This window comes from Leiobunum rupestre, chromosome 4, assembly GCF_980474605.1.
Source record: "Leiobunum rupestre chromosome 4, qqLeiRupe1.1.hap1, whole genome shotgun sequence".
NCBI lineage: Eukaryota > Metazoa > Arthropoda > Arachnida > Opiliones > Sclerosomatidae > Leiobunum > Leiobunum rupestre.
In genome coordinates this window covers 45233729-45248538 of record NC_143387.1, presented here as the reverse complement: position 1 = coordinate 45248538, position 14810 = coordinate 45233729, and the positions used below count along the sequence as shown (strand labels likewise).

The 14810-nt window shown below is 40.7% G+C and overlaps 2 protein-coding genes across 8 annotated transcripts in view; one reads left to right on the top strand and one right to left on the bottom strand.

Annotated features, from left to right (window-relative positions):
• The window catches only part of LOC149947956 (tyrosine-protein phosphatase Lar-like), a 250398-nt gene that overhangs the window by 19256 nt on the left and 216332 nt on the right, over positions 1 to 14810 (bottom strand). For 6 of the 7 annotated variants that reach the window (XM_090172417.1, XM_090172421.1, XM_090172419.1 and 3 more), the window contains 3 exons: positions 11323 to 11361; positions 9574 to 9858; positions 271 to 453 (listed from right to left, as the gene is read on the bottom strand). In XM_090172417.1, coding sequence (XP_090028543.1) covers positions 271 to 453; positions 9574 to 9858; positions 11323 to 11361 — 507 coding nt within the window. The remainder of the gene's footprint in view (positions 1 to 270; positions 454 to 9573; positions 9859 to 11322; positions 11362 to 14810) is intronic. The other variant, XM_090172420.1, reaches the window with a different exon arrangement.
• The window catches only part of LOC149947957 (uncharacterized), a 534917-nt gene that overhangs the window by 331451 nt on the left and 188656 nt on the right, over positions 1 to 14810 (top strand). The gene's annotated exons all lie outside the window — the stretch shown is intronic.

The following is a 14810-nucleotide window of genomic DNA, read 5'->3' as shown; positions in this document are numbered from 1 at the left end:
ACATTAATCGCTTAAAAGTTATAAATGTTTTTCTCGATTAAAAGTTTTAAATGTTAAACTAATTCGTTGGTAAAACTTTTTAACTTTTAATTTTTAAATATATAAAATACACCCTAACGTCAGGCTTATAACGGAAGAGAAAACAGAAAATGGTATGCTATTACGGAAACGGTTTACCAGAGAAAATTTAGTTTGTTTTTCAAATGGATATGTAAACTGATATAATATTTCGAAACTAATTTGGTTATGAATATTTAAAAGTGTACTTACAGCCTTGCACCAGCGAGTATCTGTGATTGGTCATGTCAACGGGAATAAGATCCTTCAACCAATGAACGGTAGGCATCGGCTCCCCTTCAGCCGTACAAGGCAAAAGAGCGCTACGTCCTTTTTCGACTCCTTGGATTGAAGGCTGAAGGCTGAATCGGGGAAATCCAGATGGCGCTTCTCCTTCTGTAAAAACGAATAATTCCAATTATTTCGATTAATAAGTCGAGAAAAAATAAGGGGGTTGAAAAAATGATTTTTGCGTTTCAATTCCATGGCGCGCGTATTTTCCGTGATATCCATTTATGGGAGAATCGATCCGAAAGATTTAATTTTCGTCACTTAGGCTAAGGATAAGGCGTGTGTCTCGGAAAATATTCGCGACACGGTGGGCGTATCGGGGAATGTTTGCCGCTGAGGTTTCGCTATACGAAGGTCTATTTAGGTCAAACAGTCCAAGAACTCCTAGAGATTAATAGTCTCAATGAAATGAGTATACTCGGTCCATTTCGAACTATTTAGAAAAGGGAATATCATCGTGAGTCAGAGTCATAATATAATATAACTTAGTACCGTTTACAAATCAAATATATTTTCACTCTCCCCTTGGACCAGCATCCAAGACCAAACCAGAACGTTTGGGTGTAGCATCGGTTGAGAAGTTGAAGTGGTAAGGAAATATAATCCCAGGGGTCCCGGGTAAATAGCCATATTATTGGGGGGTTTTTCCAGCCCTAGTTCCGGATTTCCCTCGGGAATCTAGTTAAATTCAAAAACGAAAACTTCAAGTATAATTTCTTTCAACTAAGGATTCAGGTTAGATATCAAATTTTTAGGAAATTTCTCATGGGATTTATTTTACCGCTTTAAAATATTTTTATCTTAATTTCGTCAAGTTACAATTTTGAGCCCACCAATTAAAACTTGGAAAGGGTCATAGCACCCTCTATCACCCAGTTCCTACAGCCCTTATAGATCCCTACAGTTTTGGTTTTCAATTACAAAATATTGTTGACGAGGAGTCGAGGTTCATGGCCACGGAATCATTTCATTTTGAAATATTCAGTTCGAATTTTAGGTAACTCATTTCCGTAACTCGGGATAGCAGATCCAACCAATCATATTCCGCCACTTTCAAACCAATTCAAATATTTCTATAGTCCTTTCCTTCGACGGTACGGTCTAACCGCCTTCGACAAACACACAGTACATTCAAAAGGGACGCTGTTCCAAGAAACTACGCAGCGCCCGTAGAATGATTAACTGATAGCAGCAATGTATTTCCAAAGAAAATGAAACCGTATAGCTATAGTCTCGTGCTTCCATCATTCTCCGCTTACACCTAGGATCAAAAAAACACAAGGAGAACGCAGCTAGCCTGTATACACGCTAACGCAGTGTTGTGTACAAATTTCATTGGACGAGCCTTTACGCTGTACGTTTTACGGAAAGGGGGATGACAATTTCCGAATTTTCCCCTTCCGACGGCAGCAGGTGCTAAAGCGTCTAACCAATGAAAAATGTTCACAAGAAAAAGCACGACTTATGACGGGGTGCGTTTTCATTGTATAGGGTGCTGTGTTTGTTGCTCCTAGGCTTACACGAAGAGATAACCCGCTAGCGAACCGCAGTGTTAACCGCCCGTCTTACCAGTATAAAGGTGGATGGGGGGCTTTTCTTCGGGGAATCACTAGGTGAACCGGTATAATACTCGCATTAACCTGGATATATTCCTTCCACCAAAAATCGAGCAGTCAATACAGCTCGATTTAAATTAGACCAATCAACCGAACTCAACTTCCGCTGCTAAGTAGGCCTTAAAAACTGTAAAAATTTTGCATATTCAGTGTAACCGTTAAGTGTGTAATACGAGGTATTATTTCAAACCTACCCAATAAAAAATGTATATACATTTAATTACTTATCGTATACTTGGGGTCGTTGGAAAATATAAGAATGATGGAGTATCGATACTCGGAATGATAAGTACAGGCGTTATTAATAACGACACGAAAATCTATTTGAAACGAACACGAATGGATCTTGGGGTGTCCAGCAACCAATATGGTCAGTCAGAAATATTGATCCGTAGGCGTTGAACCCTTTCAAAAGGCCCAAGTTCTAAAAATAAGCCAGGTATATCTAGACAGGAGAGTTTGTCCCTCGACACCGGCGTTAGCGAACACCAATACCGATATTCGTCCGCTCTAATCCTATACCACAGAGCCTCGCTAGCTTCTTTAATAGGCCTCGGACATGAGCCGGCGGCCAAAAGGATAGTTTCCAAGCGCCCCTGAGAGCCACGACCTGGTATCGGTTTTCGATAAAAATCCAGGCTGGCGAAAGAGTTCGCGACAGCTTTACGCAGATTGAACGAACGCTCCAAGTCCTCGCGAGCCAAAGCGCCAACGAGGTCGGATACAAAATGACGAAGGTATTTTCAGGCGCAAAGTTAAAAGACAAACAAATCGGCCGAGTTCTAAACCGGAAAAGGAGGGAGGTGTATATAGAGGGAGCCCAACTCGGTCGCAGTCAATTATTAAAAGTGGCCACTCGGCGATTTCCTATCGCCGAGATTCCTTCGTTCCCCTCTCCTCCCCGTCGAACGACAAACTTCACCGTTCGAAAGGTTCGGCAATAGCGAGGAAGGGTTTCGAGTCTAAATTCGGAGGTTGGATTTTCCATCCTCGAATATTAATGGAATCGTCTTTAAAATCGCGAGAGAAAAACAATTGATTCGATCAAAAGGAAAGTTTCGTCTCGCTTTAATTTCGTCGGCTCTTCATTTAAAAGTCAATTATCGTCAACTTGCAGAAACGGAGAAACGTTAAACGAAACGGACCGGAAACCGAGAGGAAAAAATTAATCCTCGAGTCGGACGACGGAACGAAAATGCGGCCAATTCGCGGCGTGAGGTTTTACGCGAGAAACGCGTTTTAATTGGGCGGAAGAAATCCCAATTAATGGACGCCCTGCTAAAGCTCAGCGAGAGGGGCTGCAACGGCGCCTCGCCCTACCAACCGAGTAATTGATTTACGGTTTTGACCAAAGCTCCCCCCGTATTAATGTTTCATTAGGCCTACCACCACCACCACCAAATCGCCGGGTAGCTTTTAACGAGCGTCGATTACGGACCGTCAAGATTTAACGGATTAAGTAAAAAGCCGGTTTCTCTTTAGGGGACCAAAGGAAAAAACTAACGACTTGAGAATCCAAAAGAGCCACGGAGACGATTCGCGTTCGCACTACCTTCAAATCGCCACCAATTAAACTCTTTCGAAATACGCGCGTTAAGAAAAAATACAGTATCGTCAAGGCCGCGTTCAGTAACAGTAAACGGTTGGACCGTTGAATGCGCATTCGCTACTGTACGACTTTTTTCACTTCCGGGATTGACGTCACGTTTGCAAACGGAGAGTCAACGAAATAAGTGGCTGGAAGAGACGGTTAATTTGTTGATAAACGCAATCGTGACGTCACAGCACGCGGGAAGGCTAGTTGCGGACGACGCGACAGACGATATTTTATGAAATTTACAACAATCGTAAAAAAGTAAAAGTTCAACAGACGTAGCGTCACGATTGCAAACGGAGGTCAACGGTTAATTAACAATTTATCTTCCGTTGAGCGTCACTGAACGCGGCCTAAGTGACATCGTGTTTTTTTCTATTTGTACCGTTAAAAAATGATGTGTCAGAATGTTTTTTGAGTTTTTTCAATAAAATACTGGAAATTATTGAAGCAATCTTAATCGTTAATTAATTTGGGTGGCGAAGTGGTTAGCATTCTCGCCTCGTAGCAAGAGGAGACGGGTTCGATCTCAGCTTGTGACGCTGGGTCGAAATTCGGAACTACTTCTTCCGCGTTGAGTTTGTATGTTCTCTCCCTGCCTGCTGGTTAAAGGGGTTTTCCCGAGCTCTTCGGTTTCCCCTTTCCATAAAAACTCGCCGAGGTTAACGGTAATAGTAAGTAAGCTGTTGGCTCTCGTGGCTTGAAGGGCTTACCACCACCCTTCTACGCTCTTTAACCCAGCCACCGGTATTAGGCTTCACTAGTAGACTTAAGCCTTTGTGGTTCCTTAGCTTATTAATTTTAAGGAAAAATTACTTTTAAAAATAAAGTAGCTTTACTTTCATTTATTTTTATCTAATTAAACTGGGTGATAAATCGATCTAGACTCGTCGAATGTAAGTACTTCGGAAACGACTCCTCAGTGCGAACGCGAAGGGAAAAATCCGCCAGTGGCTCAGCGGGAAGATGGAATAAAAAAATAGCGGGGCTAAAACGGCGCCAATTCCGATTTAATTTCTATTCTAAACAAAGCCAGCGCCGGCCGATTACCCCGATAAGATCTTCATTCGGAGCAACGGCGCCAATTTTTTCTTTTCCCGCAAACTGGATCCCTAATTAATCAGAAATTAGAAGCGCCTTCTCGCTTTCAAAGGGGAAATCCGATTCTTCCAATCCCGCCACCTTTCAAGAAAAAATAACGCCTCGGCATTTCGATTAAAAAGTGTACGGTAAAAAAATAGGGTTTCTTGTTTCTACTTTGAAATATTAGCGCATTCGTACGTTTTGTTCGTCAATAGCTCGCGAGCTCCGGTTCCAGAGGGAGGGTCGGGGGTTCGGTCTGGGGCTTGGTCTGGGGTTCGCTCCGGTTTCGGGGACGCGCGGGAGAGAATATTCTATCTGGTTCGAGACTTAATAAATCTTGATAAAGCGAGACTCTCATAGCGTGTAAAAGAGCGATCCTTCGCCCATTTTTCTCGGTCCGCTCGGCCTTCCCTTTTTAAAGGCCGTAAGTTTCTCCGCCCACGTCCGTTGCGGCCGCTAAATACCAATCGATACGGAGATATTGGCTTCCCGGCCGGGCTTCTTTCGCTTCTATCGTCGGGCGACGAAATTTGCCAATTTCTATAATAAAAAGTCCGCGCGAATGGGAATTGAATCGAACAATACGCGGAAAAGGGTGGAAAGAACGAGCTCTACGAGATATTTTACGTCGGACGAATATGTAAAGCGGACTAAGCGTGTTAAAGATGGCCCCGTTCGCGCTATAAGCGCGCGAAGGCGAGCATTCTTATGCAAAATTATGCTAATTTCATTTTTTTTTCTCCCGTTTTAATCTTTCACGAGGTCGTTTTCTTCGCGGACAAGAATTTCTTGTCGATAATGATTTACTATCTCGGCCGGATAGAAATTATTTCTTTTCTCTATTTGGAACGTGATATTCATTCACCCGGATGAAAGAACGAAATCGAGATTCTTAAAATATCACAGCCTGGACAAACTCCGAACTCTTAGAAATACGACGGGATTCCCGTAAGCCCGGGGTTTTTTTTAAGCCTTTAGAATCTATTTCCGATTCGAAATAACGGTACTAGCGCGTGAAAGACAAACTATACGAGTGGTCGGGAAACTCGATCTCATTTCGCGCTCAGCGTCAAAAGCTGAGTCGAATGAAAAAGCTGGAATTTTGACAGCTAGTTAAGATCAAAGACGATCCTTCAAGGCACGGCTCGTTCGAATAAGGAGCCGAGAGAGACGGACTCGGAGGAGAGTGCGAGGAATGAAACGTAATGAGCGTCTGTCGTGTTCAGTCGCGATCGGTCACCGGCAATTGTCCTCCCTTCCATCCATGGCCGTATTTCGCTTCCAATCGATTATCTTTGGGGGAATTGATGTTGGAATGTATCCCAAAGCCGAGAATAAAAAAGCAGAATCCGCAGCCGTCAAGGACAGCGACAACCCGCGATTCGTTCAGGTAGGTAAATAGATTCCCTCCCCGTTGAAAATATCTCGGATTCCTAGACTCCGCGCGAAAGATCCGCGATGTATTGGCTTAGTAAAATATTGATTCGTCAATTTTACAAAGATAAACTTTGATAAAAAAGAGCCGAGAAAATATTCATTTTAGGGGATTCCCGGGGGTGAGCGTTCGATGGTTGGAGGGTGCCACGCTCTCGTCCCGGAGCTGACTGCCTCGATTTCATCGCGGGGTGCCCTCCCTTTTCGTGTTCCGTTCTGTCTGCCGGAATTATCCTCGTAAAATGGTAGAGTACGCGCCTGTTTCGGAGCAGCCAGGAACCCCGCGCCGTCGATCAAACCACACACACACACGCCGCTGTACTCTCGCCCCCTCCCTCTGCCGTCCGTTCTAGTCAGAATCCGATAAACGCTGATAAATGGAAATTCTAAATCCATAAACTTAAAAGGGATCCGACATATTCCAGCCAGCTTCTACAAATTACGGGCCAACTCCGCTTTACAACACGAGACTAAAGCAATTTCGCGCGTCTAATAGTGTCGGATTTCTATCACGTTAAAGCTACTCGTTTAAAGCGACGTTACTTTATTGCAACAATAGTAATTGGATATTCTAGTAAATTAATTCGCTTCATTTGGCCGTCTATATTTCGCTACACCTATTCGGAGGATTCGCCTTCGAACGCAATCAAGATAATATATTTATCCTCAAAGCGCGAAGCTCGTTAAAGCGCCCGGAGGAAATTGTTAGAAAAAGCCAGTTCGCTCCTTATCATCCGTCACTCTTCTTTCTTTTAGAGAACGGCGGGAAAAAATCCGCGGCTCCTTCTTTAAAAAAAGCTCTTTAAAGCAAAAAATATGGCGTCTTCCAGCAGCGGCGTTCCCCGGGAGAGATGACCCGTGAAACCGCTCACTTTTAAAGAGACTAAGGATACGCGGCGGCCAGTGACGTAGCGGTAATGACGCCGGAGCCCGCGAAAGATGTCCGCTGGCTCGTAGAACTCCTTGTAGCGCGCGTGAGCGATTAACTAGGGTCGAAAGGCCGGTACGCGCTCGCCGATAGTTTATACACTAATGGGCCGGATAATGCTGTTTTAGTTTTCAGGGCTTTAAAAGCGTTCGTGACTGCTTTCGTTGGTGGTCTTCGAATTACGCGCTAGACGGTTCCGCGAGCCAGTCAGCCAGACCCCTTATCGAACGAGCCGATCGACGACAAACGGGTCGAGTCACCGAAATGACGCGTCCTCGATGAATCCCAATTATAATCCTCGACATTTTCATCCAAAATATTCTTTGAAATTACGAGTAGCGAAGGAAGCTTACGGAGAAACGGCTCTATTAGATTTAAATGGTTTATATGGCACTCGCGTTTGGGAATAACGACTGCCAAATCCAAGTTACCAGTGATCAAACTACGGGTCTCTCGCTCCGAGACGTTTAAATTAGGATGTAAATAAGCTGGCTGAAGTATGTAAGACTTAATGTAGACTCGCGTTGTAGCTCTGGATGGGCACGGTGTCCAAAGGAGGTCCGGTGGGATGAAAACAAAGCTATAGCGTGAAAGGATATTGAAAATGGAAGGATTATTGAGTTCCTGTTTTACAATTTTGTTTCCAGGCTACAACTCTGATTCGAATTCATCCGCGACAAAATTATCCACTTCTTTTTCGCGACTTATGACGTTTGAAATGTCCACGCGTTTCCTCTCTAAATAAACACTTCAATAAACACTTACAAAGAGACTGCCCGATGTGTTTATCTCCTATTTCGTTCAAACTCGGGTGTTAAGTAGACTTTCGTATAACTTGAAAATTCCAAAAAGGGTGAACAAGATTGGCTTTCATTTTGCCATGGCAACCGAAAATGTTTTTGACAACTTGAAATCTTATTTTCTATAGGGAAATTATCATGGGAAAATCGAAGATTGGGTAAATTGTGGTAAATTCACATTAAATGTATAAACTGTGGTAAATTCACATTAAATGTATAAATTGTGGTAAATTCACATTAAATGTATAAACTGTGGTAAATTCACATTAAATGTATAAACTGTGGTAAATTCACATTAAATGTATAAACTGTGGTAAATATAAATACACTTTATTTTACCAAAGTGCACGTGTATTTACGACAATTTACCCAATTTACACATGTTCTGAATTGTGTTTCTAATTAATTAAACTTTTAAATTTTGTAGAAATATTCAAAGGTCCCTTAAAATCTTCGATTTTCCCATGTTAGTTTCCCTATAGAAAAATAAATTTTAAATTGTAAGAAACCTTTTCGGTTGCCATGGAAAAACGAAAGGCGATTCTTGTCCACCCTTTTAGTGATTTTCAAGTTACAGGAAGGTCTACTTACCAACCGAGTTGGAACGAAATCAGAGACAAACAGCTCGGTATAGTCTCCTTGTTAGTGATGTTACGCGTTAAAAAATTACGCAAAGGTTAGGTCGTAAAGATTTGCGGTTAGTATAATAACCTCTCGTCTGAACCAAGGCAGTTTACGTCCAATTTCGAAGCTCTAACCAATGCAAAATATATTTAGAATAACAACGCGTCTTTATCAGGTTGCGCTCTCCGTGTGTGAAGTTGGTTTTAGTATCCTAAATTTACTCTACTTACGAAATTGGTTTTACTAAGTCGGTTTAAATTGCTCTTAACCCAATTAAAATGACGTTGTCTAAAAGGGTTATAACGCTATCAAGCTTACAGTCTTTTTCAAATAGGTTAAGCAGCTTGCCAACGTGATGTTGAAAATAATGCCCTCAATTATTGGTGGACTCGGCTCGTGGTGAAAATAACGGAGCTATCGACATTTATAAAACAAAATTTTACCGAGTGACCTGGAAACAACGTTCCGTGAGTTGAAACCGAGGCTAATTAACTTCCGAGAACCAAGAAGGGCTTCGTTTTTGGTTTTTTCTTTTCGCTCGGGACTCGACACCACCAAAAAAAATGAGGCGTCACGGCGCAGAATGAGAAGAATGGAAAGTTTTTTCGCCGGAATCCAGTCGCTTCCGCTTCTTGAAGGAAGAGGCAAGCGAACGGGCTCTTTTGTCTTTGAAGAGCGGCAAAGCGAGATTGGGAATTGCCACCAACAGCCGTTACTTCCTCTATTTCGCGAAAACAACGACCAACAACCAAACGACAAGTACTCCATTATTTAAAGCGACGATTGAAGGTACGTCCGATTGTCCGCGAATCGCATTGTTATAATTTATCGCTATTAAACTATAGCCAAACCATTTCATTGAAATCAAACAAAGCGGAAAACCTTCGTTTCAACGTCGTACGAAACGATCGACTTACAATTTGGACTGGAGAATCTTCGAGTGTTGAATTATCTTCGTGTTGAAATTCTACACTCGCTCGCGAGTCCTTATTAAGACGACTATTGGGCGAACGCGTCCTGGTTGTTTAATCTACGCGTCCATTCTTTGAGCTCATCCCGATTACCGTTAGTGTTTCGTCTTTTTAAATACTTAAAGCAAAATGGAGCAGGAAAATGAAGATAGTATAGGAATTGGTAATATCTGACCTTGTAAAACGGTTAAAGTGGCCATTTCACGGACAGGCTCTCCAACGCCGTTCTCCGCGACGCACTCGTACGTGGCGTCGTCCCTTCCAGCCCTGACTGGCTCTATCCTCAGCACGGAACCATTTGGCATCTCCTGGACAGTGTATCGCTGAGTCGTCACTCTTTTGCCATTCTTGCGCCATTCCAGCTGAGGTTTCGGGTTGCCCACGGCCGTACACACGAAACTCGCCACTCCACCGGTCAAAACCACTTGATTGTGAGGAGCATTCTCAATACGAGGTGGATCTAAATGGACACGCGGAAAAATAAAAAGGTCAAGAAAAATGTTAATATTCGAAATTTTCAAGAACGGATTTATTTTCTACGGCTTTACAAAAAGGTCACGTCCGTTTTTAAACCGACCAAATCATAATGAGATTTTGGTACTCTTTCGGTTTACAATACCAAAAAAGACCCACATTTATTAAAGACGAGACATCGAAATAAAGTTCCTGTCGAAATATATTTACCGATTCACTATCGAAGTGTTTTGCATTGAAATATTACCATGTTTTTGCAAATAATCATTTTGGCAATTCAACTTTCTTCAATATGGATTATTATTAGCTTAACGCAAATTTCAGAAAGTTATTTAAGCATTTGAAAGGAGTTTAATCTTATTACCCGTATAACCGAAAGCTTATTTTCGAAAATAAAATAGATTTTTATACTTCACGCTTAACACGACGCTGTCATCCGCAAAAGCGTAAAAAATCCAGCGAGCATCTTGAAAGGCGCGTGTTATCTGATAAAGAGCTTTCTTCCTCCGTAGTAAAAGCTCGTAGGACTTTTAAAAGCCTTCTTATATAGCCGTAGAAATGACTTCATCCTCGAATTAAAGCAAGCTATAAGACGCGCTAATAGCTTTAAAGGCGCCGCCACCCGCGCCACGTCGATTAATAAAACAGTGCCGGTCGTCTAACGACATTCGCGGAGCTTTTCTCTGGGCGAGAAGCCGGGGCGAAGTTCGTATTACGAGGGAACCTGCCGAGAAAAAGGAGGAGGAAAGCCCCAGCCAACTTTGACGTTCGAGTAACTGGCTTTTCATTCAACTTCCGGCGTATAATTTCCGGGAAGTAACGAATCCACTAAATAAACTTCGCGCTAGATCTATACGACGTCGAACGACGTACACTCATATTCTGGACGCGTCGACGACGCCTCCCGAACTACTTATACAAAAACGGACTATTTATCGCGCTATTGACAAGCGCTGTGTGCCCAAAACTTGTTCTCTTTTATGGCCCGAGGAATCGACTTTCTCTTATCGCCTCGAGAAATCGAAATTTTCTCCGTCCAAAGAATCGCGTAAGACATTCGGGTCGGGAGGAACGAACTCTTTCGACAACGTCAAAGGAGGCTAATCCCGTTCCGGAGGTTCCGGGCTCCGTCTTTTCACCTCGTAGATTGTTCCCAAGTACAAGTAGATGACTTAGAGCCTCCCGCGCGTATTATAGCTTAGCTTAGCTTAAATCTCTACGAGGAACTACCGTTCAGCGAACAACGTCTCCCACAAATTTATCTTAAGGACAATCTTTGACCTCCATTGTCTTTGGATCCAACTACACGCGGAACATTTCGGGGGTTCGCGTTCAAACTTGGCATCCGGTAAACGTATTTCACCCTCGAAACGATAAACGTCAGAATTATATAAGAATGAATGAGTTGTTCGCCGAACACTGTTCCGTAGTTCAGTTCTACCTAACTTACTGGTCAAGTACTTGACGTACTCTCTTTGAGAATAATCTCCTGAAATGGAATGTATTTTAAGTATACGTCAGACCGAAGTACCCAAATTGGGTTATTCAGAACTTAGCATTCGTATTAAATATCTCCGTATGAAATCATTAATACGTTGGATGTTATCATTCGGCAGATGAAAGTATTATTTTCCTTGAGCGAATAATTCCGTTAACATTAAAAAACAATAATTTATTGGTGTTACGTACCGTTATTCAATTATTTGCGCGAGATTCGTAGATCTGGTTACATTAGGAAGTTTCCAGCAAAGAGAAAGGGAAACAGTCTAAACATACGACGGATCGCGAGGCCCTCATTCAACACAAATTCCCAGACAATAGTACACTCCTACGTGCAAAATACGGCTATCGTTCGCCGAATAATTATCAATATCCGGTTGTTCTGAACCGGATTTTCCGGGAAACCGGATAAAATGCCCGAGTGAATGGGTAAGATCGAAGGCACACGTATAGTGAGTGAATAGGAGTTGACTCTATCGATTTGACTTCGATCCCGAGCCGAGATTTCGCACAAACCTACTCTTACTCTCTCTCGCCCTCTATAGCATCCCGAAAATCTTCCACTTGGATAATTTGGAATATACGAATGGCCTTATTGAAATAGATAAAGTTAATCTCCGATTGGTGGGCCAGTATAAACTAATTCTAGAAACTGGCGAATGCTTCGGTACCTGATAAGGTATACTATAGCGCCGCCGGAGCTTCGACTAATTACAGAAACATTTTATCTTTGGGGCCGATCTATCCCCGTGATGTCCGAAAAGTACCGAACTCCGGTCTTCGGTTCGCTGCTTACCGACTCACCCCGGGCTGTTCCGCGGAATACCACTCTGACGTTAGTACTCTCGTAGGTTGCCTTTGGTAACGTATTACTACGCAGAAATTGAGCCGACAGCGATACAAATGGTCGGATACGTCTTTTCCGAAAGGGATTTAAGAAAAACAAAAGTTAAAATCACTTTTGTGTGTACTGTCGTTAGGTGCTTCGTAGACATCCAACAAAAGGTTTTGAAATTTAGAAAAAATTACATCAAATTCTTAATAACTTTATATAATTTTTTATACAATTTATTTTCAGAAAACCGTCATTTAGTTTTTCCCCGATAGTATCCTCATATAAAACATTTTTGAAACTATTAATGTCAAGTTATTTAAAAAAAAATTATTCAAAAATTTCGTTTACTCGGTTCATAAGTCACATTTGTCATTCGTAACGCAAAATGACGGAATTCAAACAAGTTCGTGACATTTCTTTATTGATTCCAGCGAATCTAAATAAAGCATATTTCGTAAATTATTTAAATAGTTAGCAATTTTCCTGTAATAATTAGGTAGCTATATTTGAAATATTAATGTCTTGTTCCAGAACTAATCAGCGAGAAAAATTAAAACATTCCGTTTTCTCGAGGACTATCGGGGTAAACAAGAATCTATATAAACTAACTCAAACCAAAGTTTAGCTACGGCATTATCCGAGAAAATCGAGGGATTCTTCGCGAGTAACGAACTTAAAAAATATATATATTTTTTATTATAAATACAATTACAGTAAAGTATAAAAACCACGAAATTATTTGCTAAGAACTGCCTAGTCTCGGCACAATGTTGTGCCATTATCAATGCCAAAAACCGTAGGAAGTTTCTAAGGAAGACTGCGCAGCGCTGGCGACTTGTTCCCAATTTTTACATATTTCGAGCTCTGGAATTATAAAATAAAGCCGCTTGATGAAATGAGCTTTTTTTGGCTAATGGAAAATTCCACGCCACAAGTCCTGGCATCGTTAGAATAAATCTGTACTTATTGACACGACCGTGTATGGCGATAATATCGCGTATTCCTAAAGTATAAAGGTTAGAACTATATGTCAACCCATTGATTGAACGAACACGCTATAGTCTTTAGTGTCACGTATACGTTTCGTAATTAACCTCCTGTAGTATTGAGGTAATATATTAAACGGGTTAGGCACGCTCTAGAAACCGCGTGCTAGAATGTATAGGTATTTGTTGAATAGATTAAAATGATGAATAGATTAAAATTATGAATATATTAAAATGACTAACCCTACGCATTAAAACTACTAGTAAATATTTAAAAAAAATAACTTTTGCGAATTTAAAAATACGAAACATGACTAGTTTCGGTAACCATTCGGTTTCATCATCTCACCTAAAAAAAGTGGTATTTTTAAAATTTTACTAGTACTCTTGTTTGTTATTGCGGTTCGTCAGGTGGTGGGCAGAGAACGTTGCATTACAGGGGTAAACCAGTACTTCCACTTCCAAAAGATCATTTTACCTAGACATAAGCTGAAAAATACCCACTTTTACCCATTCTAAATTTCAAAATTATCCTTAAAATTCCCACAAGAACAATAAAATACCCACTTTTACCCATTCCAAATTTCAAAATTATCCTTTTAAAATTCCCACAAGAACAATAAAATACCAAGTTTTACCCATTCCCAATTTCAAAATTATCCTTAAAATTCCCACAAGAACAATAAAATACCCACTTTTACCCATTCCAAATTTCAAAATTATCCTTTTAAAATTCCCACAAGAACAATAAAATACCCACTTTTACCCATTCCAAATTTCAACATTATCCTTAAAATTCCCACAAGCACAATAAAATACCCAGTTTTACCCATTCCCAATTTCAAAATTATCCTTAAAATTCCCACAAGAACAATAAAATACCCACTTTTACCCATTCCAAATTTCAACATTATCCTTAAAATTCCCACAAGAACAATAAAATACCCACTTTTGCCCATTCCAAATTTCAACATTGTCCTTAAAATTCCCACAAGAACAATAAAATACCCACTTTTACCCATTCCAAATTTCAAAAATACCCTAAAAATTCCCACAAAAAACAACGATTTAAAAAATGTAGTTTAATTACCACAGTTTTTTCTTTAATTTTTACAAAGAAAAAGACACTAATATTAATTAAGGAACATTACCATTTCCTTTTTTCCAAAGTAACTCGTTTGAATCATTGTTTTTTTAAACAATTTTGAATTCGATCACATGCAACGTTTGTAGTTGCATTGGACTTTACATTTTGTAACATTTTAACAAACTTTGGGAGCTTTGTTTCATTTCATCTCTTCATGCCGTATTTAGTGTGAAGCAGTGCAGTTAATGAAACGTTTCCCATAGAGTTCCTTTTATCTGTTTTAATGTTATTCATAGCGTTAAATAAGCGCTCAACAACTGCATTAGAAAAAGGTAGTGTAAAAAAAACTTGACCATTTTAATAATAATATTATTTATTTCGCAAAGAAACAAACTTTGCAGGCAACCACAGAGGCAAAGCCTATACGTGGTGGTTACCGGGACAATACAAACAAATAAATTAGATTACAGAACGCAAAAAACAAAGTTAAATAAATAAAATCAAAATAAAAAAAAATTAAACATAAGAGA